General features: G+C 38.6%; 1 protein-coding gene across 4 annotated transcripts in view; it reads left to right on the forward strand.

Moving 5' to 3' along the window:
• The window catches only part of Rit2 (Ras like without CAAX 2), a 337,828-nt gene that overhangs the window by 102,702 nt on the left and 208,006 nt on the right, over positions 1-27,120 (forward strand). Inside the window, exon 3 of one of the 4 annotated variants that reach the window (XM_060377524.1) lies at positions 13,743-13,759. In XM_060377524.1, the coding sequence (XP_060233507.1) occupies positions 13,743-13,759 (17 nt within the window). Of the gene's footprint in view, positions 1-13,739; positions 13,814-27,120 lie in introns of all 4 variants that reach the window. The other 3 variants (XM_060377523.1, XM_060377522.1, XM_060377521.1) reach the window with 3 other exon arrangements.

Consider the following 27,120-nt stretch of genomic DNA (forward strand, 5'->3'; position numbering starts at 1 on the left):
TATAATAAGTTTAAGAAAGGTAATGAATTAGATTTAGTATTAATAGACATTAAGAATAGTGAAATAATAATAGGCTCCTTCTTAAGAAATAATAGCATGAGAGGTGCAGCTGGCGGGAGTTTCCCCCTCCCTTCAGTGCCGTGTTCCCAGGGAAGATCATAAATCTTGGGCTGGACATATGGGAGGAGGGTTAACAAAAGTGTAGTTAGATTTTGATATAGAGAGGGACTTTGGCAGGCATCTGACTTAGCTCCTGACTTTCCTCTTCATTGGTTAGCAATAATGAAACTATATTTGAGGTTTCTTTTCCTTTGTTTGCTCTGATCAAAAAGTTTTTAGGCCAAGATTACTTGTGGGTACTGCTTTATGTTTGACTACATTTTGAGTTAAAATGTAAACTTTGTATTATTGGTAAAAAGTCTGAATGTTCTGGAAAACATGCCAATTTTAAGGTGCTTCCTTGTGAGATCACTATAAAAATACTAGCTTGATTTCAGTAAAGTTGTAGCAGAATCAAAACCATCAAGGTGTCTCTGTCTGTCAATTCTTCGCCGAAACCGTGTCTCTCCTGTCCAAAGCCTTGGTCTCCCTCGGTCGACGGGAGCCGGACTGGGCCGGTCCATGGCAATAGTGTCCTTTGCTTTACAGAAGCCTTTCAGTTTCATGAGGTCCCATTTATTGATTGTTGCTCTTAGAGCCTGTGCTGTTGGTGTTCTATCCAGGAAGTGGAATGTAAAGTATTTTCCAACAGAGGACAGCTTTGGGATTATTTCCATTTATTAAAAGTCCAAATTTGTCTTATATAATGTGCAGACATATTCACTAACAAAGAAATTATTTTATCTTATTAATTGTGCTATACCTAAACTAAAATTTCTAAAAATTACTCAAGGTTATGTTAACTCATATAATAAAAGGTTTTGGAAATATAGTTAGAAGGTATCGCGTGAAGAGGCAATAAGAAAAATAAGGTTGAAAATAAGTAAAATTAAACTTTCAAGTTTTCTGATCAAATTTTATGTGCTCCTATGGAACAAGTACCTTTTAAACACTACAGTTAATCTATTTATTATCTTTCCCATATTTCTGATCTCTATTTCTATAATTCTATGAATTTATAGTTGCATAATTTTCAAAATTTTTTCTTTACTTTTATTATTTTTTACAATTTATTCACTTTGTATCCTGGCTGTAGCCCCCTCATCTCCTCCTATTCCCACCCTTTCTCCCTCTCATTATTCATGCAGAAAATTGATTCTACCCATTCATTGTGCCTTGCCAATATGGCTTTTGTTCTTTTTGAAGTAAAATATATTTCTAGAAGTTTTATCCAAGATAGGATAATTTGTTTCTTTCTTTCTCCTTTAGTTCCATGAGGTTGAGATCAGGGAACTTAATTTGTATTTATACAGGAGACTTAAGAATCTGACAAAAAGCCAGGTGTGGTAACCCACACCTGTAATCCTTGCACTCTGGGAAGCAGAGGCAGTCGGATATCTGTGAGTTCAAGTCCAGCCTGGTCTACAAAGTGAGTCCAGGACAGCCAAGACTACAAATAACAAACAAACAACAAAACAAAAAAAAAAAAAAACCAACCAACCAAACAAACAAAAAAACAAAACCAAAACCAAAACTAAAACCCAAAAACAAAACCCCAACCCAACCCAACCCAAACAAAATCAACCCTGAAGATATTAAATACCCATTGAATGACCCTGACCTCTTTTAATCTTTCCCTCAAATCCACACTCAACACAGGCCCCTTGAGTCCTTCACTATTGTACTGAGAGTTTATTCCTCTCCAGCAAGCAGATCATGTGATCTACGGGCCGAGCAGGAAAGACTTGGCCTCTAATGCTCTGTAAATAGAGAGAGGTCTTTGTAACTTTCTAATCCAACCACCAAGGCTTTGTAAATGCTATCCTTCATTGACTCAAGTTGAAACTCCTATCCCCTTATGTTTTTATCAAAACTGCTATCTCAATTCAAGTGACTTTCTCATGTCCTTAGGCATTAAAGAGAAAACAAACTTAGAAAGTTGTATTCGTCTCCACTGAGTGTTCTGCTACAAGCTATCCATTGTCAATATTTTCAGGAATCTTTTTAGATTCCAGTTACAACACATAAGCCATCATTATCATCCTCAAGTCTTAGGCATCTTCCCATACGTGTATGCATTATTTTAAATCTTGCTTAAAGTCATTAATAAAATGGTAAACACAGTATGGCAAATGGAAGAATAATCTAGAAGACTTCTACCACTCAGACAGCAATCTGTGATTTATCATGGTGGAGGAAGCCGTTCAAACACTTACTGACCCTATCAATCATCTTTGCTGTCATGCTGTATTTCTCCATTTGTCAGCTGGGATTACAAGTCAAACCCCGATCTGATGTCTGTTTCCCTGCACGATTGTGATTCAAATGCCATCATGCATTTCTTGGAACCATAAAACATCATTAATCATACAAAAGAGTTTTTTACTCCATTAAAGGAGATCTCAAGTCTAACTGCATATCTTGGGATTTCATTCCCTTTACAAATGATAGATCTATTTTCTGGTTCTAAATGTTATTCTCCTACTAAAAAAGAAAAAAAAAAGTCCAAGAAATGCAGTATTTCTAGCAATTGTCAGAGTTCCACATCGTTCTTTTTACTCTTGTGTCACTTCTCTGAAGAGTGATAGAAATAAAACTAAAATGACTTAATAACACAGTAGTAAGACCCCTAAACTGCTGTGCTGCTGGTACTGGTTCCCATTCTGTTTCTGGTTCAGATCATTTCATGATTGCTGGAGTTGCAACTGGTTATGAACTCAGTTTATAAATTTAGACAAATTGACCCAGATTTCCAACATGAATATACTCTTCAGCCCATATGATCTTAGAAACACTTTTTTTTTAGCTGCTAGTTGTGTGAGTCATGAACACTAATAAGTAACAAATTAGTTCTCTCATTCTCTAAAATCCATGTCCTCTGATTTTCTCACTGGTAATTATGTGTATGTGTGGATGGATATGAATGTGAGATGAATTTAAGGTAAAAAAAAACCTTCATATAGTACAGTCAAAACAACTTATGTCATCAAGAGTCTTATCATTTCAAAAAGTATATGCAAAATTTTTGAATATCAAATTAGAAAGTAACAAAGGATATCATTTTTCTATTAGTTAGTGCCTATGAAAATAATAACATAGAATGTGTTAGATTTAAGGGAAAGAAGTTAAAAGTGTAGAAGTTCTGATCTTAGCAAATAGCAAAATTTCCTTCACAGGAAATTGTATATTATCTTTTCTTTATAGTTAAAAATGGGTCATGAAAAGGATACATTTATCTTCCTCAGCTATAAAAAGCCTTTTCATCTATAGAGCTTGGCCAAAAGACCCAGATTCATAATGATAGAGTTGTCTCTGCAAATTTGCAAATCCTGTTCTTTTTTTTAATTAATTAATTGATTTGTTTACTTTACATCTGGGTAGTAGCCCCCTCCTTCCTATCCTCCTTCCCCTATATCTCAGAAAAGGGGAGCCCCCTACCCACCCACCCCAGCTCATCAAGGCAAAGGAGGACTGAGTTCATCTTTCCATGTGGCCTGGTAAGGCAGCCCCATCAAAGGGAAGTGATAAAAAAGCAGGCCACAAAGTCCATATCAGAGATAGCCTCCACTCCCCTTACTAGTGGACACACATGAAGCCTGAGCTGCCCATCGGCTACAAATATGTAGAGGACCTCAATTCATGCATGGTCCTTGGTTGATGCTTCAGATTCCATAGGCATCTTTCTGGGTCCTGGTTAGTTGGCTCTGTTGGTCTTCTTGTGGAGCTCTTGTCACTTCTAGGTCCTTTCATCCTTCCCTCTACTTTTTCACTAGACTTTCTCTGCTTTGCTCAATGTTTGGCTGTAAGTCTCAGCATCTGTTTCGAACCCTTGCTGGGTGGAGTTTTTCAGAGGATAACTCTGATAGACTCCTGTCTGCAAGCATAGCAAAGTATTGTTAATAGTATCAAGGGTTGGCTCTCTTCCATGGGGTGGGTCTTGGGTTGGGTCAGGCTTTGTTTGGACATTCACTCAATCTCTGCTCTATCTCTTCTAACTTTGTCCCTGTGGGTCTTGCAGGCAGGGTAAGTTGTGGATCAAAGCTTCTGTGGGTGGGTGGTTGTTCTCCTTCCACTGGGAGTCTTATCTAGTTAGAAGACATGCTCTTCAGTCTCTATGGTCTCTACTACTAGGAGTCTCTGCTTGAATCCCCTCATGTCTTCCCAGAAGCCTACCCTGACTTAGGTCTCCAGCTTGTCATGAGTTTCTCTTTTCTCTGCAGGCCTTCTGTCCTCTTGCCCATGCTCTCCCCAGCTCTGATCTCCACCCTTATTAATCTCTGTGCCCCCTCTCCTACTTTGTTTCCTCTCTTCAACCACTACCTCTGTCTATTCTATTTCCCCATCTGAGTGAGATTTAAGTATCCTCCCTTGGGCCCTCCTTGTTACTTACCTTCTTGGGTGTCTGTGCATTATAATATGTTTATCCTCTACTATACAGCTAAAATCTGCTTATATGTGAGTATGTACCAAATATGTCTTTCTGGATGTGTCTTTCTTACCTCATTCAGGATGATCTTTTCTACTTCCATCTATTTGCCTGCAAATTTCACGATTTCCTTGTTTTTAATGGTTGAGTGGTGTTCCATGTGTAAATGTATCACAGTTTTTATCGATTCTTCAGCTGAGGGACATCTAGGTGGCTTCCAGATTCTGGCTATTATGAATAAAGCTGTACTAACATAGTTGAGCAAATGTCTTTGTTGTATGGTGGAGCATCTTTTGAGTATGTTCCCAGGAGTGGTATAGCTGGTTCTTGAGGTAGAGCTATTCCCAATTTTCTGAGAAAGTGCCAGATTGATTTCCAAAATGGTTGTACAAGTTTGCACTCTGCCCAGCAATGGAAGAGAGTTCCCATTCTCCATATCCTTGCCAGCATATGCTGTCACTTGGGTTTTTGATATTAGACATTTTGACAGGTGTTAGATGGAATCTCAGAGTTGTTTTGATTGCATTTCCCTGATGACTAAGGACATTGAACATTTTTTAACTTTTATTAATTATAATTTATTCACTTTGTATCCCCTCATGAGCCCCTCTCTCCTCCCCTCCTAATCTCACCTTCCCTCCCCCTTCTTCACGCATGCCCTTCCCCAAGTCCAATGACAGGGGAGGTCCCCCTCTCCTTCCTTCTGATCTTAGCCTATCAGATCTCATCAGGAATGGCTGCATTGTCATCTTCTGTGGCCTGGAATGGCTGCTCCCTTCTCAGGGGGAGGTGATCAAAGACCAGGCCAATCAGACTATGTCAGAGGCCGTCTCTCTTCCTATTACTATGTAACCCACTTGAACACTGAACTGCTATGGGTTACATCTGTGCAGGGGTTCTAGGTTATCTCCATGCCTGGTGCTTGGTTGGAGTATGAGTCTCTGGGAAGACCCCTGTGTTCAAATTTTCTGGTTCTGTTGCTCTCCTTGTGGGGTTCCTGTCCCCTCCAGATCTTACTATTTCCCACTTCTTACCTAAGATTCCATGCACTTTGCCCAACAGTTAGCCATGAGTCTCAGTGTCTGCTTTGATAGTCTGCAGGGCAGAGGCTTTCAGAGACCCTCTGTGGCAGGTTCCTAGGTTGTTTCCTGTTTTCTTCTTCTTCTGATGTCCATCCTCTTTGCCTTTCAGGATGGGGATTTAGCATTTTAGTCAAGGTCCTCTCTCTTGATTAGTTTCTTTAGATGTACAGATTTTAGTAGGTTTATCTTATGTTATATGTCTATATGAGTGAGTATATATCCTGTGTGTTGTTTTTCTGCTTCTGGGACAGCTCACTCAGGACGATCCTTTCCAGGTCCCACCATTTACCTGCAAATTTCATGATTTCCTTATTTTTCATTTCAGAGTAAGACTCTATTGTGTAGATGTACCACAATTTCTGCATCCATTCTTCAGTTGAGGGACGTCTGTGCTGTTTCCAGCTTCTGGCTATTACAAATAAGGCTGCTACAAACATGGTTGAACAAATGTCCTTATTGTGTACTTGAGCCTCTTTTGGATATATGCCTAGGAGTGGTATGGATGGATCTTGAAGAAGTGCTATTCCTAGGAGAAAGTGCCAGATTGATTTCCAGAGTGGTTGTACGAGTTTACATTTCCACCAGCAGTGAAGGAGGGTTCCCCTTTCTCCACAACCTCTCCAACATGTGTTGTCAATTGAATTTTTCATCTTGGTCATTCTGATGGGTGTTAGGTGAAATCTCAGGGTCGTTTTGATTTGCATTTACCTAATGGCTAATGAGGTTGAGCATTTCTTTAAGTGTTTCTCTGCCATTCCATATTCCTCTATCGAGAATTCTCTGTTTAGCTCTGTTCCCCATTTTTAAATTGGATTACTTGGTTTGCTGCTTTTCAGCTTCTTTAGTTCTTTATATATACTGGATATTAGCCCTTTGTCAGAAAAAGGGTTGGTGAAGATTCTTTCCCAATCTGTAGGCATTCGTTTTGTTTTGATGATGGTGTCCTTTGCTTTACAGAAGCTTTTCAGGTTCATGAGGTCGCATTTATTGATTGTTGCTCTTAGAGCCTGTGCTGTTGGTGTTCTGTTTAGGAAGTTGTCTCTGGTGCGAATGAGTTCAAAGGTATTTCCCACTTTTTCTTCTAACCAATTTAATGTGTCTGGTTTTATGTTGAGGTCTTTGATCCCCTTGGGCTTCATTTTTGTGCAGGATGATAAGTATGGATCTATTTTCATTTTTCTACATATAGACATCCAGTTAGACCAGCACCATTTGTTGAAGATGCTATCTTTTTTCCATTGTATGGTTTTGGCATCTTTGTCAAAGATCAAGTGTCCATAAGTGTGTGGGTTTATTTCTGGGTCCTCTGTTCGGTTCCATTGATCCACCATTCTGTTTCTATGCCAGTACCATGCAGTTTTTAAAACTGTTGCTCTATAGTACAGCTTAAGATCAGGGATGGAGATACCTTCAGACGATCTTTTATTGTAGAAGATTGTTTTAGCAATTCTGGGTTTCTTGTTATTCCATATGAAGTTGAGAATTTTTCTTTCCAGGTCTGTAAAGAATTGTGTTGCTAATTTGATGGGAGTTTCATTGAATCTATAGATTGCTTTTGGTAAGATGGCCATTTTTACTATGTTGATCCTGCCAAGCCATGAGCATGGGAGATCTTTCCATCTTCTGATATCTTCTTCTAATTCTTTCTTCAGAGACTTGAAATTTTTTTCATAAAAGTCTTTGACTTGCTTGGTTAGGGTTACACCAAGGTACTTTGTGTCATTTGTGGTTATTGTGAAGGGTGTTGTTTCCCTAATTTCTTTCTCAGCCCCCCTTTTTTTATTATTCAGGAGGGCTACTGATTCTTTTCAGTTAATTTTGTATCCAGCCACTTTGCTGAAGGTGTTTATCAGCTGTAGGAATTCCCTGGTAGAGTTTTTGGGGTCACTCACGTATACAATCATATCATCTGCAAATAGTGATAATTTGACTTCTTCCACATGATAATCTCCCTAGATGCTGAAAAATCATTTGACAAAATCCAACATCCATTCATGTTTAAAGTATTGGAGAGATCAGGGATACAAGGCACATATCTAAAGATAGTAAAGGCAATATACAGCAAGCCTGTAGCCAACGTCAAACTGAATGGAGAGAAACTTAAAGCAATCACACCGAAATCAGGGACAAGACAAGGCTGCCCACTTTCTCCATATCTCTTCAACATAGTTCTGGAAGTCCTTGCTAGAGCAATAAGACAGATGAAAGAGATCAAGGGGATACAAATTGAAAGCCCAAATTCTTAGGTCTTTAGTTCCAGCATATACCTGCACCACTTATTCCACTGTGCTTTTGGCTTGTTTGCAGATCTTGAATATCTCAGTGTCTATTAGAAAATGCTTCTGGACCACTTTGCATAGACTGGTGGCTTATTAAAATGCAGACTACTGATTCTGCCCTACTAAACCAAGATTTGCATCTCAACAAGATCTTCAGAAAATCTGTCTTTCTGGAAATATTTTTAAACACTGCTTTAGCTTATTATTCAAGAAACAACTACAAAATCAATAAAAAAAATCATTCTTCATCTGTAGAAATTTCATTTCTGTACCCCTTTGAAGAGCTAATAATTTAAGAGTTGCCAAACTTTACAGAAGGCAAGTATGGAGTTGCTGAAGCCATGTTTTTCTATGTTAAATTTAATTTTGGTGTATATTTATAATGTTCTGTTGCTATTATTCTGGTAGGCATTGGGACACAAAATCACTTCAGTTCTCTGATTGAGAAGAAAACTAAAAGGAATCGAGTGACCCACTCCCTTCTGCCTTCTCCCCTTGAACAAAGCCCTTCAGGATGCTGCTCTCAACATGAATCCTCTCAGCTCTTGGTGTCTATGTACTCTTTCTACCTCCTTTGTTCACTGACTAGGCCACTGGTTCTGCATTCAAGGCCTTTTGCATTCACTTCTGGCCCTTTCCCATCCACGTCTCTCATCCCCCTTGAACATTTCCCTCTAGGTTGCATTCTACATTCTCTTTTGACAGCTGATCTTGTGCAAGAGTAATCTTAGGATAAGATGTTTATGGTTAATAATTTATCAATATTTTACCTCACCTGCAATTTTATTGGAAATTAAGTTGCATATGTTAGAAAGATCATTTCTATGAAGGAATAGTCTGTATTTAAGCCCATTTTGTCTTAGAAAACATCTGAAAATCAGTTTTTATAAAGATTAACAGTCTCATTTTGCCTTTGGTGGGAGAAGTCTTGGTTCGGAATATTCCCCACTAGTAGACTTCTGCACATTCCCAGGCAGAGTCCTTCAGCCTCAGGGGATGGTGCTAGCACATTGAGCCTGATGTTAGTGTCAAGTACAGAGAAGCAACAGGGGAACGACATCAAATCTTCCATCTACAGAAGGAAGACTGTTGGCAGACCCTGTGGATGTGTGGCAGTCTACTACACTGGCATCATCAGGGCATCTTCATGCTATCAGCAGGTGGATCTTGGTGTCTTCAACTTCGCTTACAAGAACCCATCTCTATGTTTAGGGAAGACGTTTCAGCTGGTGTGCACCTCAAATACAATTCTCACAGATCTAAATAAACCTGATTCCATCCTCAGTGCTACAACGTGGGTAAACAACCCAAACTTTTTCAGAGTTGCTGTGAGAGCTCAAGGCCCAGACCTTTGTGACAGTGTTGCCTCAGCCTTTTTTTTTTAATTATTATTATTTTTTATTAATTGCAGTTTATTCATTTTGTATCCCATCTGTAGCCCCCTCTCTCATCCTTTCCCAATCCCACCCTCTCTTCCTTCTCCTCCCATGTTCCTCCCCGGTCCACTGATAGGGAAAGTCCTCCTCACCTTCCCTTTGACCCTAGCCTATCAGGTCTCATCAGGATTGGCGGCATTGTCTTACTCCGTGGCCTGGTAAGGCTGGTCCTGCATCAGGAGGAGGTGATCAAAGAGCTAGCCACTGAGTTCATGTCAGAGTCAGTCCCTGTTCCCATTACTAGGGAACCCACTTGGAGACTGAGCTGCCATGGGCTACATCTGTGCAGGGGTTCTAGCTTATCTCCATGCATGGTCCTTGGTTGGAGTATCAGTCTCAGAAAATACCCCTGTGTCCAGATTTTTTGGTTCTTTTTATTGGTGGAGAGGGGTGTCCTTTCTCATCACTATTCATTTTGCAAATGAAACTAAGCTTGTTTCAAAACCCTTTTTACAGCCAATAACCTTAAATATTCTGGATATTTCACTGAGTATTTATTTTTCAGGATAGGGGTTACATCAGAGTTTAAATAATTTTCCCTGTCTCCTCCTGAAGCTTCAGCCTTTCTCTTTCCTATGTGAATCCTTTGAGGGCCAAGCCAGGCTCAACAGTGGATCCCACCAGTGCTCTTTGCTTTCTGTCTAAATGAAGTTATTCCTAAGCAAATTTTTCACAGAACACTTAGCAAGGGGTAGTATAACTGGCTGCTTACTTTAATTCATTCCCCTCAAATTTTAAACTCCATGTGACTAGGCACAACTTATAACTTACATTTCAATACAGTTAAACATTGTGCCCATCAGAGTTTGCACAATAGATGTTGGGACAAATTAAATAATGATGAGGCACACAGCAGATTTTATGTGAAAGGGGCTTATTAGACGGAGATGAAGAGAGGGAGAGGAGAGAGCAGGATATGATAGGGGGGAATAGAGAGGGGGGTGCCCTGACAGAGAAAGGGGAGAGGACAAGAAGGTAAGAGAGGCCAAGAGAGAGCAAGAGAGAAACAAAGTAGGTGGGGTGATCCTCTTAAGGAACAATGTAACCATGCCTGCCAGGTGTGGCCATCTGGCCAGCAACACATGATGACATCATCGGTTGCTAGGCAACTCAGATGCACGTGCCTAAATATTAACACTAGATACTCAGATGTGCACCAGAATCCATGCTTGATAAGCATATTGACCCAAATGCAGATTCCTATCCATATTGAATCTGCTGGGTTTAATCAGAAGAGTCTGTATTGTCCATTTCCAAGTATTTCTGCTTTGTGTGTATATATGGGTGCGCACATCACATGCTTATGCTCACACATGCCCTCATATGAACAACAGATAAGATTTATGGAGGATGACCTCCGAGAAAGATCTTGATATACCTTAGTTAAGTCTTCGTATTATTTATTGCCTTTTAAAAATATTGGGTTAACAGTTGCTACTTTGAAGACATACAGTGGCTCAAAGTTACAGAAGAAAGGTTCCGTGAAATATTATCAACTATATAATTTGGTTTGAGCAGTAAATCATGTAAGAAACAGTCAAGTATTATAATATTTTAAAACCATGTAATAAATATTCAATAGCACAGCTAGCTGCAATGGCACACACCTGTAATCCTAGCACTCAGGGAGGCAGAGGCAGGTGGATCTCTGTGTTTGAGGCTAGCCTGGTCTACAGAATAAGTCCGGGCCAGTCAAGGTTAAAGAGAAACCCTATATCAAAAGAAAAAAAAATCAATTAACATTTCCTTGTGTTTTTTAATTCCATACTGTATAGATCTAAATCACCTCAATATTTACAATTAAAATATTTTAAGTTACTTAAATAAATATGCATTTTATGGGAATATTTTCCAAAATACTTTATGCTTTTTAAATTGATCAAAACAGTATACTTGAGGATTATTGGAAAGCATATCTTGTTAAATCCTGTATGATCTTCTGCTCGGTAAATATGCATTTATATATGTACAATCAGAAATAGTAGATATGATTTACATTTCTTATAGTTTGGCTAAAAATTTACAGTATGATATGTCTTGACTAAATTGTGCTTCTTTGTTTCCAATGCATTATGACATGTGCTACTATGTTGAGCCTTGTAAGAGCTTGTAATTTATGTATTTAATTATGTTATTTATATCTTACAAACAAGGTAAGTGGCTGACCAACACAGCATACATATATTGTGATAGATTAAAAGCTTTAATATCGGCCTTTATTGTTTTAGTTTGTAAGATTCTGTGGTAGAAGCAGAGCGCAGAGGAGATACTGTGGTCTTATGTTAAATATCCACATTTTGAGATGACTTTTAAGGTGGTTGGTGTCTCCATGAATGCAGTCTTTTTTTCTTTTTCTTTTTGTTTTTTCAAAGAATGTAGCATGCAGCTGTGATCCTTTCTGCCTGAAGAAGCTCTGTGTACATTTAGCCTTTTGCTTGGGAAGATAAATGAGCTCACTTCAGGATAGGCACCGTAGGCAGATGGTGGGAGTTTGGGAGTGTTTATATGCATTCAACAGAGTGTTTCTGACAGTATGTTTCTGCATGGGCAGCCTCAATGGGAGTGGATAAATGGGAACTGAAAGCAGGATTGTTTATAGAGGGGAAATGAAAAGGATTAGCTTTTATTCAGGCCAGGAAGGTGACCCAGATTTCCCACACTAGAATGTATACATGTATGGGCATGTCTTAAAAAAAAAAAACAAAAACAAACAAACAAACAAAAAAACAGAGAAATAAAGTCTTGGCTCTGTGGCCCGATTTTAATTTCCAGCTTGTTCCCACCTATTTTTACTGAAGAGGTTTTCTGATCTCAAGAGAGGCTTCTGTTTGATGAGTGTCCCAGGTGCTGGCTCCTCCCACAGAGCGCCCCAGCCTGGGTTACTCAGCACCTCAACCTCAGGAGGCTGTTCCCCGGCTTTTTCACTTAAATAAACAAACATGAGATTGGAGGCTCACCTGTGATCCTCACCTCATGGAACCTTCCTCCGAGTTAACTATTTCTCTATCAGGAAACTGAAGAATAAACCCTATGCACCCTCCAGATGTAAAAATAGACTGTAATTTCACAGATGCTCTCCTTATGAGAGAGACATCAGTGGCTGAAAAGAGAGTAATTTTGAAAAGCTGGAAAATTCTTATGATACCTAGTATATTGAGCGTGTTTCGGGTTCTGTCTGTATGCTTCTATGTCAGTGCACATCACACATGTGTGTTTCTGTGTGCACATGTGTGTCTTTCTATCTCCCAGATCAAACAAGCTTATAATTTATGGGAGGTTTCCCGCATGCACATCAGCAAAAGCATCTCCTGTGGTTGATCATTTCTACTTTATGAATGAAGATATTGTAAAATAACTCATTTGTCCAAGTGTGGTTCAAAAACAACAGCATGGTAATTATCTATGTCTCCGAAGAGACACTCTAAGAAAAGCTTTTGACAATAGATCTCTTGGCCCCTTCTTTGCAATATGCACAGTGAACAAGGCAAAATATGAACTTTGGGAACCCATGTGTTGAGTTGAGCAGCTGCCAGAGGGCATTAAACCAATGCTACACTTGGTTTAACTAGGCTGCAATATGTGTGATGGTTAGGCACCATAAGAACATACATGATGTAAAGAAAGGAAGAGATTCAGAGGCCTGTCCAGAGCTCCAGATCCTGGCAAACACGTATTAGTTGTCCTTACTTAATGGTCAATGGACATACATACTCAGTATTTCCTGTATTGAAAATGTGATGCCTTCTGCCTTCCTTCTCTCAGGAAATACCAAAACTATCTTCTCAGCTATGACTATCAGAAAGTTAAAGGCGTCTCTAATGAATGTTGTGGCCTGTGTCTATGGTAACATATGAAGGAACATGGCCAAATCCATGATGCTGTTCCATGTGTGCTTTTGCTTTTTGTCTTTTTTTTTAGACATATTTATTTTATTTGTATGTGTAGAATGATTTGCTTACATGAATGTAGGCGTACTATGTGTGTTCCTGGTGCCTATAGAAGTCAGAAGAGGGCATCAGAGACCTGGTACTGGAGTTACAGATGGCTATGGGCCATCTCAGGGCACTGGAAGAACAAAGACTCTTAACCATTGAACTATCTCATTATCCCTGGCTGGCCTGAAACTACCTACCTAGACCAGACAGGCCTCAAACTCACAGAGACCCACCTGCCTCTGTCTTTCACAGTGCTGGGATGAGAGCTGTGTGACACCTCTCCCAGCATTCCTTGTGTTGTATTCTAAGACATTTGCAGGTTTCACTATCACCTATGTTATATATGTTGCTCTCTTCATGTTTTATTTAAACAGCATACCAGCTAGTAACTTAGATGAAATGTCTTTTTACAAAATTTCAAATTTAAACACAGCTTTTCTGTGGGACAAACATAAACAAAACCTTTTTCCTATGTTTTCCAGAAGATGCTTATAAAACCCAGGTGAGGATTGACAACGAGCCTGCTTATTTAGACATCTTGGACACTGCTGGTCAGGTAGAGAATGTGTTTTATTTAAAAATAATGATTGCTTTAATTTTGAAATTATAATAAAATTGCATCGTTTTCCCTCCCCTCCCTTTTATCCAGTATCTCCCATGCAACCCTCCCCAAGTCTCTCTTAGAGTCTTCCTTTCTTTAATTGTTGTCTAGAAGGTATGTTTAATAAAGCTCACCAATCTCAGATAATTTTGTGTTTAATCTCATGCACACTGACTGTAAAATAGATGACCTTAACACTTCAAAGAGAAGAACAAATTTGCAATATCGATCAAGGATTAATGATGAAAAAGAATTGATTTTAAAAGGTGAATCATATTTTTTAATGTTTCATTGATAGTCTTAAGTATAAAATTGCATATTAAAGTACTGCATTGCCAATGAAATTATTAAATTGCTGGTTCCTCCCCTCCCCCATCTACTGTGAGAATGAAGACCATTCTCAGCAATCAGACTGTGGACATACCAGAAAATGTCAACATCACTCTGAAGGGACACATGGTCATTGTGAAGGGTCCTGGGGAACCCTGCGGAGGGACTTCAATCACATCAATGTAAGGCTGAGTCTTCTTGGAAGAAAAAGAGGAGGTTCCAGGTTGACAAATGGTGGGGTAACAGAAAGGAACTGGCTACGGTCAGAACCGTGCAGTCACGTTCAGAATGTGATCAAGGGTGTAACACTGGGCTTCCGATACAAGATGAGGTCTGTGTACGCTCGCTTCCCCATCAACGTCGTTATCCAGGAGAATGGGTATTTGATTGAAATCTGAAATTTCTTGGGTGGAAAGTACATCTGCAGGGTTCAGAGGGACAGGTGTTGCTTATTTTGTCTCTCAAGCCCAAACAAGGATGGGCTTGAGAGACAAAGGATGAATGGAAGGATGAATTGATCCTCAAAGGAAATCATATATTCAGTGGCTCTAATTCAGCAAGTCACAAAAGTTAAAAACAAGGATATCAGAATGTTTTTGCATGATATCTATGCATCTGAAAAGGGAACAGTGTAGCAGACTGATGAATAAGACCTAAGTTACCCAGCTCCAAAAACAAGATCCTGAATTAGAAGTATGATTTGGGATGTCTTTGGGAACAATAAAAAATCCCATATTGAAAAGAAAGAAATTATAAAATTAAGGAAGTAGCTTGTTATTCTCATGGAAATATAAACACTATTTGGAGGTAGGAGAGGGAAGCCTTTAAATTATGTAAATACAATGTACTAATGTATATATTTTCAAGAAAAATAAAAAGAAAATAAACAGAAAAAAGTACTCTATAATTATAAGGAAAAATGAGGAAAGGCAGCATAGATACAAGATGCCATAGTTCTTGCTGTGTAGGAGGGCGGAAGCTTTATTTAACTTCAACTTTTCAGGTTATTGTTACAATAAATGCGTGTATTAAGTGCCTGGTGCAATCCATATAAATCGAAAGTAAACAGAATAATGAGGAAAGACTAATTAAGAAGTTTTTAACGTAATGTAACACACAAAGAGAAAAAAAAACACCTTGGAAAATGAGGTAAGAAATCCATGTTATGATACGTACTTATGAATATAAGCAAACCAGGGATCACAATGAGTGTCAGCGTGTCTGCCTATGATGGACCAGGTAGCTGTCATCAGAGGCGTTTTAGATAGAGGTGAAGCTCGCCTATATTTTTTGAGAAGATACAGAGTGAAGCAGGACTCAGTGGTAATCTACTTGGCTAGATGGTCGATGGGCCACACCTCCTCCTCCATACATATACACAGGGAAATGTAGCCAAACTTGGAACAACATTAGAGGAAACGGATTTCATTCCAAAGCAATTTTAGGCTGCAAAAGTGCAACTTTTAGTAGTGAAAGGGCAAATATGTAAAAAATTCTATTGTTAATATTGAAGCCAATTGATGAGTCAAATTTAAAGAGAACATTATAAAATTATCAATATTTTTGGATTATAACAGAAATTGTTGGGGTTTACGTTCTATTTTATAATCACTGTAGTTTTCCATCTATTATTGGTTTTGAATTTAAAGACTTTAAAACTTAAACATAGAAAGTACAGAGTTAAGTTAGATCCCAGCACAAGAAAAATTTAAAACCAGTATAATTTATCATTTATTTTCTATAGCTACTTATGGATGACTGCGGAAATTAGAGTGTTGATAGTGAGTGATTCACTAGAATTGACAATTATTTTTTGTATTATGAATTGCATGCTAACAAACTCATTTGTTTCTAGGGATATTGGACAATGAACTGATGGAGAAATTTCTAAAGACTTTGGGGACATTCAAATGGAAACTTATCTCAATTATAAAATAGAACATTTTATGTAGGGCAAAATACATTTATTTCTAGGGGAACTGGGAGCCAAATTGCAGGAAAACAGAGTAGGCTAAATTCCAGTCAAAATAAATGAGACATGATAAGCTATAATGGTTACTTTGGTAAACCAACTCAGAATTACTGAAATTTTCAATTAACATACGTTTTTATAGAACGTGAATCCTTCATTTGTTGACTGTAAGGGTTGTTTTGCTTCTCCATTGATCACGGGCTTGGTCATGTCATCACAGAAGATACTGTTTTACTGGGGGGGGGGGCGATTTGTCTGTGGAGCTTCTAGGGATATTCTGCTATTCCCCGAAAAGAAGAGCATGTTTCAGAAGGTCCTTGATCTACAGAGAAGAAGGAACCAGGGAGTTGACCTAAACCTGTGAGCAGTGTCAATCAGATTCAGCTTCATCGGGATCGGTTCCCATTGCTACACAGAATTATGAGTTAGAAAAGCATAACATTATTGCTTCCTGCTTTGTTATATGTTGCCATTATACAGATGACCAGTACAGAATATTCATCGATTTGTTCAGTATAGATGTAGATAGAAAATGGTACAAATGTGTGAACAATGTGATGAGCAATGAAACGTACGTCTGGGACTCTGTGACCGGTAACATTGAGAAACATTGAGAAACTATACAATTTGATAGATAAGGGTGTTAAATCTATACACCGTTACACTCTTGTTCAGCCAGGTAGCAACTGTAGCCAAATATAGGAGTACATAATGCTAAGCAGATGGCGATATGTTGGCTTTTACACTATTATTAAACTCGCTCACACAGGAGGCGGCCCATGCAGTTGATTTAACAGAAATTATATCCCTGCAGGGGACTAGAGAGAATACTACTCAAGTATTTTAATAATTCTACATTGTTTGATTTTGATGACATTAATTTCCATATTGGTTGAGGTTTATTAATTGTACAGTCAACCTAGAAGGGAGCTAGAAAAGCTACTGTTAATGTTACTGTCTAGAGCTGCATATTGATGAATTGGAAATGTGATTATACTATCTAAGTGAATTATTTCCTATTTGACATCTGTATAAATGTTTGAAATACCAATAACTATTGCTTTATTCCATAACATTTGTAACCTCAGCAGTTATTTTATGCAAGAGCAACATAATTAGGAGTAAGTAAATGAAAAATTCAGTGACAAATATGGGTCACATGGCTTATTTTTTTTCACATAGCTGACCAAAGTGGGTTTAGCATTACATGAAATATTTATTGTTTCTGTGACTCTCTTTTTTTTCTGTTTTTTTTCTTTATTAATTACACTTTATTCACTTTGTATCCCCCCTGTGGTTCCCTCCCTCCTCCTGTCCCAGTCTCTCCCTTCCTCCACCCTCTGCATGCATGCCCCTCCCCAAGTCCACTGATAGGGGAGGACTTCTTTTCCTTCTTTCTGATCCTAGTCAATTAGGTCTCATTAAGAGTGGCTGCATTGTCTTCTGTGTCCTGGTAATGCTGCTTCCCTCTCAGGGGGAGATAATTAAAGAGCAGGCCAATCAGTTCATGTCTATGACTCTCTTTTGTCTCATCCAAAATGAGGTACCCAGAGTAAATGTTATTTATACATCATAAGTTTCATCATATTTCATCAACACTAGTTTATCTATTACTTCTGCAACAAAATATTCTGTAGTGGAAATGGTTACATTCTCTTGACTATTCTAAAATATGTAACAAACACATATATTTTAAATTGTCTCCTGTATTTTTTTTTTTTTTTAGCTTTTTAGTAGAAAGAGGATGTAAGGACAAGATACTACCAATACATTGTAAAGGTAGTCCTCAATACTTTTTTAAATTTAATTTGTTTCTATACTTATCTATTACAATTTATTCACTTTGTATCCCCGCTGCAGCCTCCCTCCCTCATCTCTTCCCAGTCCCACCCACTCTCCCTCTTCTCCCCACTATGCCCTTTCCATAGTCCCCTGATAGGGGAGAACCTCTTCCCCTTCTATCTGACCCTAGCTTATCAGGTCTTACCAAGGCTCTCCTCTTGGCCTGGCAAGGCTGCACCTCCCACGGGGAGGTGATCAAAGAGCCAACCACTGAGTTCATGTCAGAGAGAGCCCTTGTACCCTTTACTAGGGAACCCACTTGGAAACTGAGCAGCCAATGGGCTTCCTTTGAAGAGGGGGTCTAAGCTTTCTGCAAGCATGGTCCTTAGTTGGAGTATCATTCTCTGCAGTCCCCCTTGGGCCTAGGTATTTTGGCTCTGTTGTTCTCCTTGTGGAGTTCCTGTTCCCTCCAGGTCTTTCTATCTCCCTCATCTTCCATAAGGATTCCAGCACTCAATACTGTTTTATTTTATTTCTTCTTTTATTTTTTAATATTAGTTACAGTTTAACTTTGTATCCCAGCTGTATCCCGTTACCTCATTCCCTCCCAATCCCACCCTCCCTCCCTCATCTCCTCCTTGTCCCTTTCCAAATCCACTGATAGGGGAGGACCTCCTCCCCTTTCATCTGACCCTGATTTATCAGGTATCTTCATGACTGGCTGCAAAGTCCTCCTCTGTGGCCTAGCAGGCTTGCTCCTCCCTCAGAGGAGGGGGAGGTTAAAGAGCTAGCCATTGAGTTCATGTCAGAAATAGTCCCTGTTCCCCTTACTAGTGTATCCACTTGGATACTGAGCTACCATGAGCTACATCTGAGCAGGGGTTCTAGGTTATATCTATACATGGTCATTGGTTGGAGATACAGTCTCATAAAAGACCCCTGTGCCCATATATATTTGGTCCTTGTGGAGCTCCTGTCCTCTCCAGGTCATACTAACCAATACTGTTTTAAGAATAATGACTTCTTTTTTCTTAAACAAAATGGCAATCATTAAAAGAGAAATCAGAGGATATTCTCATGTCCTTTGTAGTATAGCAACAGCATTGTGTTAAAAATTCAGTATTTAAGAGTAATATAGCATGATAATGAGTCAGGATTTTGGAATTTTGTGCATATTTGGGAGGCTTCAAGAATCGTTCAGAAGAAGGCAAATGAAATGTTGGATTCTTGAGCTTAATTAAGGTTGAGGAAAAGCTCTGTGCTATTTTTCTAGACAACATTTCTGCATTTTACACTAGCTTCCTGACTAGTTCTATGCTCTGATATAATTTGAGTCCCAATGTTTCATGGGGTAGAAGTTTGGCCAACGGAAAAGTAATATGAAGGACTAGGGGTTAGCCATGAGGCCTTAGCCATGGCCTCAAAAATGGTGATGCTGGTTTATCAGGAAGGATTAGTCCTTCTGAAGGAAACTTGATAACAGGCCACATGGACCTTCTTGGTGTCTGGCTTATGATCTCATTTTTTCATCTCTTCTGCTCACAAACCTTTGACCATCATACCATCTTTTTTGTTGTGACATACCCAGTGGATGTCAATCCCATTATTCTTAGACCTCAAATGCCATAGGTTTTTTTTTTTAAATTAAATACAGAAACTAAGGTATTTTAACAAAGCAGAAGAAATTGGACCACAACACATAGTAAACGGTAATTCAAATTAATGATATTAATTTGTTTGGAATGACATACACTTCAAACTGCATAGAAAAGATGCAGCTGAAAATCCACAAAAATATTAGCCTTTGAATTTGAGATAAAATTATAAGAAGCTTAACTTAAATAATTTTTTTTAAATTTTGCTTTGTGATTTAGAATTGAGGAATGCCCCATCCTATAAAACTAGAACGATTATTCCAATGAACTGAGCAGAAGATCCTGTCTTTACAGGCAGGGAAAAGAGCTCTGAGGAGTAGAGATGGAGAGTTAATAGGTCATTTTAGAGGTGACTTTCTTACAGGAACTAGTTTATGGCCTCTCGGGTAAGTTAGGTCCCTTCTGATAGGCTAATGTGAATTTGCTGGCCTTTTGTTTTTGTTTTGAAAAACGCTCCAGTTTAGAATGCTGTGTAACTTTAAGGCACAGAGCAGAGGTGAGGTTGTTTCAGTTTGATCTGCTCCACAGGAGCCCAGGGTGAAATATTGGCTCAAATAGAAGTCTGTAAAGCACTAACATCTCACACACTTTATAGCGAATAAAGCTGAATTTAACCAAGTCCATTGCTTTTCTGTATAAAATTGTTTTTAAGAGAAAAAAATTATGCATTTCTATGTCTGTATTTGCTGTCTTGTTAGATATTTGTGATATTTCTTAATTATGTGGTTGTTCAGTTGATGATTAAAAAAACACTATAGCCAAGATTTCGTATGTGTGGTGTGTGTGTATGTGGGGGTAGGGGGGTGGGGGGATGGGGGGTGGGGGTGAGCTTCTAGAAACTAATATTCCATTAAAACTATTCTTATTGCTAGGAATCCTCAAACGCCCTGGACATTGCACTTGAAGTCAAGAATTTGTAATCCAAATTTCTTCATTAGAAATCAATTCTGCGATTAGGCATCCGAGTGATAAAAGGATCTCATTCAAGGGGCTTGGGTTGTTTGTTGGACCAGCCACCGATAAATAGTATGCTTATTTTGACAGCAGCGAGAAACTGGAAACAAATGGAACAAAAAACTTGGAAAGTCTATTGCTGCAGAGCAATTAAATGTCCTGAAAGCATGTAAGAGGTGTCTTCTGATCAATAGAACTTGATGAGGAGCCTCTGTGTGTGGCTGTTCTGGAGAATGTGTTAATTTAGCTGGGTCCAAGAATCCTCTGAATTCCGAATGTAGACGTATAATGAATGCATAGCCTACTCTCAGGTATGGGGAGGACCAGGTTACAGTGGCAGTTTGAATCTAAATAAGGAGCCCACCTGCCAGGCAGATAAGTACCTTTGATATTACAAAGGACTCCAGAGCCAGTTGCTCTCCTGTCAGGCTGCTGAGCTAGAAATTTGCACCCTGCCTTCCACTTTGATGCAAAGCTGTCTGTCACTGGAAGACTCTATAAAGATAAACATGCTTTCATTTTCTCAGCATTTTACATCTGTGAGTAGCTCTGGCAGTTATCTAGACTCTTCTAGCTCATTAGCCCGAATACTGTTCCTTCATCCCAAATAAATTCATGTTTCAAATGGAAGATAAAATATCTAATGGAAAATTGAAATATATTTATGTCAGTAATATTTTAATGGAGCTACAAACTGAGCACTCTCCAGGAGAAAAATAGTTGTAAAAATTTTAAATCATTTTAAAACCATTTAAAACAATTTCCCCTCCCATTTTGCTTAATTTTGTAGTTTTAATTTTCTTTTGTGGTTCAGGAAAGCCCCACTTAGGACAAAATGCAAAGCACTGCTGCTTCTCATTTCAGATACCCAGCTTTGATTTCAAATCAAGCTTCTAGTCTCAGAAAGCCCACAGCGCTTTCTTGGTAGAAGAACTGAATGTTATTTCAGATAGATTTCATATGTCGGAAAGGTAGAAGTCTGTTATTATAGCTCCTTGTGTTCTCACCCCTGGATCGTCACATTTGAAGCATCATAGGAATGATGCTGAGTTATGGAGAAAAAAAAATAGACAAGATACAGTTGAGATGGTGGCTTTAACTAAAAAGTACTACAACGAACTGTATCAAAGTTACTTCTCATTAAACTACAAGAAGCCAATAGGATTGAAAGGATAGCGCTATGTTACTGTATCTCATCTTTCCCCTCTGATAGGAAACCTTTTCAGGCTTCTCTTTTAAGCAATGTCAATATGCCAAATGGCCCATATTAGTAATTCTGGTGGTAAATGTATATAGTGCAGTAGCTATCACTTCTTATATTTTGTGGCTCTGGAAGGATTATAGAAAATCTAGCCTGAGTACTCATCACTTGGTATCATATTTTTTTAAAAAATTAACTTCAGAATCAGATCTTCTAAGGATCTCAGGTCCTCACATTAGATTAAGCAGTTAGGCTGCTGATGCTGCCTCCATTCTATCTTGATCTTGCACCATCACTGTAAAATGGAGAAGCCTCTGGTTACACGTGATCATCGAGAAGCATGAGCAGTCTCAGAGCCACAATAGCAGAGTGGCTTTTATGGCCGTGATAGAGTTCTCAGAGTGACTATGATCTCATCAGTCATGTCCCATTCTTTCCACTGAATCTGAGTTACTATGTCCAACGATAACTTGACTATCCTTTCTCATACAGTCATTTCAACCCCAAACCTCTGCTATCAACTCTTATGTTTCTAACAATAGATTTACTAAACTTTGAGAAAAGAAAAGACAGTGAAAATTTTTAGTTATTTTTGAGATTGCTTGTCATAGTTTGGGTTCTGTTTCTTTGAGAAAATATACTGCCTGAAAACAACCGAGAAGGAAAAGGTTTACATTACAAGTTACAGCCAATCATCAAGGAAAGCCAGGGTAGGAGGAGTTCAAGGCAGGAACCTGGTAACAGACACTGAAACAGAAGCCATGGAGTAATATTCCTCACTGGTTTGCTCTTCATGGCTTGATCAGCTAAATTTCTTTTTTCTTTTCTCTTTTTCTTTCCCTTCTCTTTCCCCTCCTTTCCTTCCTTCTTATTTTCTTCCTTTCTTTTTCCTTCCTTTTATTCTTTCTTTTTTCCTTCCTTCTTTTCTTTTTTTCTGTGTTCTCTCATGTTTTAGAGATGTGGCATTATATTGATATGAACATAACTATATATATATAGCGCTCTGAGACCCTCCTTTCAACCTGAGGTAGAATTATCAGATCAGAAAGGAATTCTATGTTTAGTATTATTAATTCTTTTACAAATACTATTTTGATCATTTTTGCATCCCTCCAAGTCCTCTCAGATCCTCCACACCACTCTTTGGACCCGATTTTATGTTCTTTCTTCCCCCTCCTCTCTTGCTTCTCCCTCTCTCAAAAAAACTAAAACAAAAAAGCAAGAAGCACCTTCCTCCCCGCCCCATGACAATCAAAACAAATAGGTAAGAGACCAATCAGACCAAAAAAAAAAAAAAAAAAAAAAAAACAAAAAAAAAAAAAAAGAAAAAAAAAACGTCAAAACAAAATACCATTGAGTTCATTTTTATTGGCCAACTATTCCAGGGTGTAGCGTGCTCTGGAGTTTGGTTGTTATACCCAGTGACACTTCATTAAGACCATTGATTTCCCTTTGCCAGTGGGTCAATTGTAGATAGTTCTTGGTTAGTGATAGGACCCCTTGTCCACTTCTGCCTTTCAATGCTGAAATGCACTCTGGCTTAAACCTGTGCAGACTTTGTGCATGCTGTCACAGTCTCTGTGAATTCATGTGTGTCTGGAAGAAACTGTTTCCATACACTAATTGACCACCTCTGCCTCTCACAATACCTTCCTCTTCTGCATAGATTCCTGAGCCTTGAGAGGAGGGCTTTGATGAAGACATCACACTTAGGATTGGATACTCTTAACTACCTCACTCTTTGAACATTGTCTAGTTCTGGTCTCTTTGTTATTTTCCATTTACTACAAGAAAAACCTCCTCTGGTGTGCAGTGAGTAAGGCATTGATCTATGGGTGTAGCAGTATGTCATTATGAGTCATTTTATTGCTATGCTCCTTTAGCAAAATAATAGTAGTAGGTTTTCCCTTAGGTCCACAATCTATCTAGCCTTAAGCTCTTGGTCACTTTAGCAGGTGACCAAGGTATAGATTTATCATGGAGCGGGTCTTAAATCCAAGCAGAAAGTTACTCTCATAACACTTGTGCTGTCCTTTCACCAGTATATTCTGAAGGTAGGTCACCATAGGAGGTCACAGGTTTGTAGCTGGGTGATGTTGATTATTACCTTTCTGCCCCAGGACTGTGCAGAATACCTTCTGGTACCACGAATGCTTGTCAGGAGGGATGAAGCTTCTAGATAACCACTAGTTAGATCAGCTCCTTTTCTTACTTAGCCAAAGTTAGCCTGCCTAGAGATGACACTGCCAACAGTGGCCTGGAATCTCCCACAACAATCAGTGAACAAGAAAGGGCCCCATTGCCATGTGCATGGTGTCATCTGATGGAGGCGATTCCCCAGGTCCCACTTCCCCTTCCCATGTGTGTCCAGCTTTGTGTCAATTTGATGAAAACTATGACACTGTATCCCTTGTCAACTCTGACACACAAAAGCATCACATTAAGCTACGTCTCTTTTATTACTGTGTTCAAGATTCCATGTTAATCACAAAATAAAATATAGTCCGATTGTCTTTAATTTTTTTTTAATGCTTAAAAGTCCAAGATCTATTTGAAAGTCCAATGTTACCTTAACTGCAGGCTTTTTAAATTCCAAAATAAATTTTATAATTTCTTATTCTATGAGGAAAAAACAAGGGATCTTATAATCGCAAAAAAGAAAAACCCAAGCCCAACAGGGAAGTTTAAATTCTGTAGTTCAGTGTCTGTCATCTGGGACTCACAATTGTGAGATTACTGATCTTAAAATATTTTTTTTTGCCTTGCTTGTGTAATAATACTTCAGTCTGTTCTTGTTCCTGGTTACAGGAAGAGCTTTCTGGCAACATTCTTTTTATTTCTCCTACCATGCTAAGCAGTGATCTTCATTCCTTCTCAAAATAATAATGATCAATATGCCTAATCCACTAAATATTGGGGAAACTTTATTGTTTCACACATTTCAATTTTTTCCTGAATGCTTATCAGCTATATTTCTACCAACCGCTTCATATTTTGTTTGTGATTTTAATTGTCCAAATTAACTTAGCTCACTGATAAAACACCTTGAGAAAAGAATCAACACTTATACCAAAGCTGAGTGTTTTAAAACGGTGCATTTACAATAAGTCTCAGCTTCCCTCACATCCAAAGTTGTTGTTGAAATAAGGGTTGGCAAGGCAGTGTGAAAAATTGACATTTAAAAATCTGTAAGTCTGAACTCTCATAGCTTCACAAGCGTGTTAAATTCTTGCTCCACTTTAATGATACCAAAACTTTAAGTATGAAGAATGCATTATGGATGCATTATGCAAAAATATAGCTTTATTTGGCAGACTTATTTTAAAAAGGGGCCAGGTTGACTTACCACCAAAGATTGGGGGATAAATATACATTTGTATGTCTCAAATGATATAGAGCATTCAACATATATATCATTTAAAACTACTCAGCTTTTTAAGTGAAAACAGCATAAGGGCAAATCTGTTTCATTTTTGAAAAATTGTCCTTGGGTAGCCCTAGTGATAGGACAGCCCAGACTCCAATGTGTTTTTATGGGAATTATCAGTAAACATTTTCTTTTACAGCTCTTTATTGATTTTCCTAGCTATACCCTGTTTCCACAGTTTACAATAGAACAGAGTCCTGTCACCCTCACTTCGTTCTTTCTTCAATGAATCTAGGATTCTACTGCAATTTGTTACTCATTCACCTCATTGAAAATCTTTTGCCTAAGACCCAAAAGGCTTATCTTACAAGTTGTGAGACAGTAAGTACATATGATCTTTTGGGGTTATTTCCTATGCTAGGTTTCAGGAGAGTAATAATCCAGATAACAGCAAGTGTAAGCCATCTCTCTTCCAGGAGACTGCTGCCTATTGCCAGCCAATGGTGCGGTGCCTTGGAATAATTAAAAACAGACAGTTTGACCACAGCACATTTCTCTTGCTAATTATCATGTCATTAGCCCCAATATCAATGTGTGATTAGATGCGATGTGTCTCAAACAAATGTGATGGAACAGAGACAATATCAAATTTCAAACACATCTTTCATTTGTCTCTAAAGATTGTTCTATTTAAAAAATTCCTGAAGAGCTCATGGGTACTGCAAATGTACACTTTCCATGCTCAAGTAAAGAAAAATTCATCCAAATATTCGCAACCAGATGTGCATTGAGTAAAGGGTCTAACTGGTGTCACTGGGACACTGGGACAGGCTTGGCTGGAGTATAATGCATTTGACCTACTTCTTACAGCTATCAGTGTTCTCTAGTGGGAATGTGGGGATACTGATAGCAATTAACATTGTTCTTGTGCCTTGTGGGGAGAGGGAGGAGGGAGCGGGAAGAGACAGGGAACACCAATTCTCCTTGAATATCAAGGATTGTTTAAAAAAAAAAAACCCAAGTAAATCTAAAGCCTTGGATTCCCCAGTGCTTCCATTTGAATTTTGGGGATGGCAGATTTTCTTGCAGCAGTCACAAATTTAACTACATGTTCGAACTGTCAGGGGAGTGTTGAAGGAGTTTGTACTAATGAACCTTTAAAACATGGTTAATGAAAGAAGCTAGATAACAAAGGAGGCCATGTTGTTTTACTCCATTTACTTGAACATTAAAAAAATCCTTAGAGATATTAAGTAATCAGTAGCTACCAGGAACAGAACAAGGACCGACTAGAGAGTTGGAATGACTGGGTCTAGGGTATGAAAATAATTGGACTAAGTGGTGATTACTGTGCAACTTTGCGAACATACTAAAAGAACTTCACACTATGTAGCATGATGGCTTTTGTGTTTTATGAATCACATCTCAGTAATTAAGAGCGTTGATATTAAAGCTGTCACAATTATGATGTGGCAGACTGATTGTTCTAGAGCATCTAGAGCAGAGACTCTGGCTCGGAATATAAAGACCTGCCTGTCCTCTCTAGGTGACCTGTGGCTTCACCCTGGAGAGCCAGGATACCAGAGGAGGTGAAAGGGTAACACGCCCTGCCTCTCATTTCCAATTGTTACTCTCTAGCATCCTTGGTTGCCTAGAAAGTAGGTCAGTGCATCCTTGAATAGTGAAGCATTTACTATACTACTGACTTCATGCCTCAGTGTGTCTCCTTCCCTGACGGCCGGAACTGGGACATTTATGTCACCTTGCCCTCTTAATCATGCCCCAGCTGGCACATGATAGGAATTTTTGCACTCTCTACTCTGTTCTCTTGGGTTCACTAAGGTTTCCAGCTGAAAGAGTGATAGTAGCCTTGAACAGATTCAGTTTGTAGCTATAGGTCTTTGGGGTCTATCTTTATGCAGCTGGAACAATTCTACTCCACTAACCTTTGCTGACATGCTTCTCTCAAACTGTGTTAAAATTCTTGGTGTCTAAGTCAGT

Source organism: Meriones unguiculatus, chromosome 2 (genome assembly GCF_030254825.1).
Source record: "Meriones unguiculatus strain TT.TT164.6M chromosome 2, Bangor_MerUng_6.1, whole genome shotgun sequence".
NCBI classification, from domain to species: Eukaryota; Metazoa; Chordata; class Mammalia; order Rodentia; family Muridae; genus Meriones; species Meriones unguiculatus.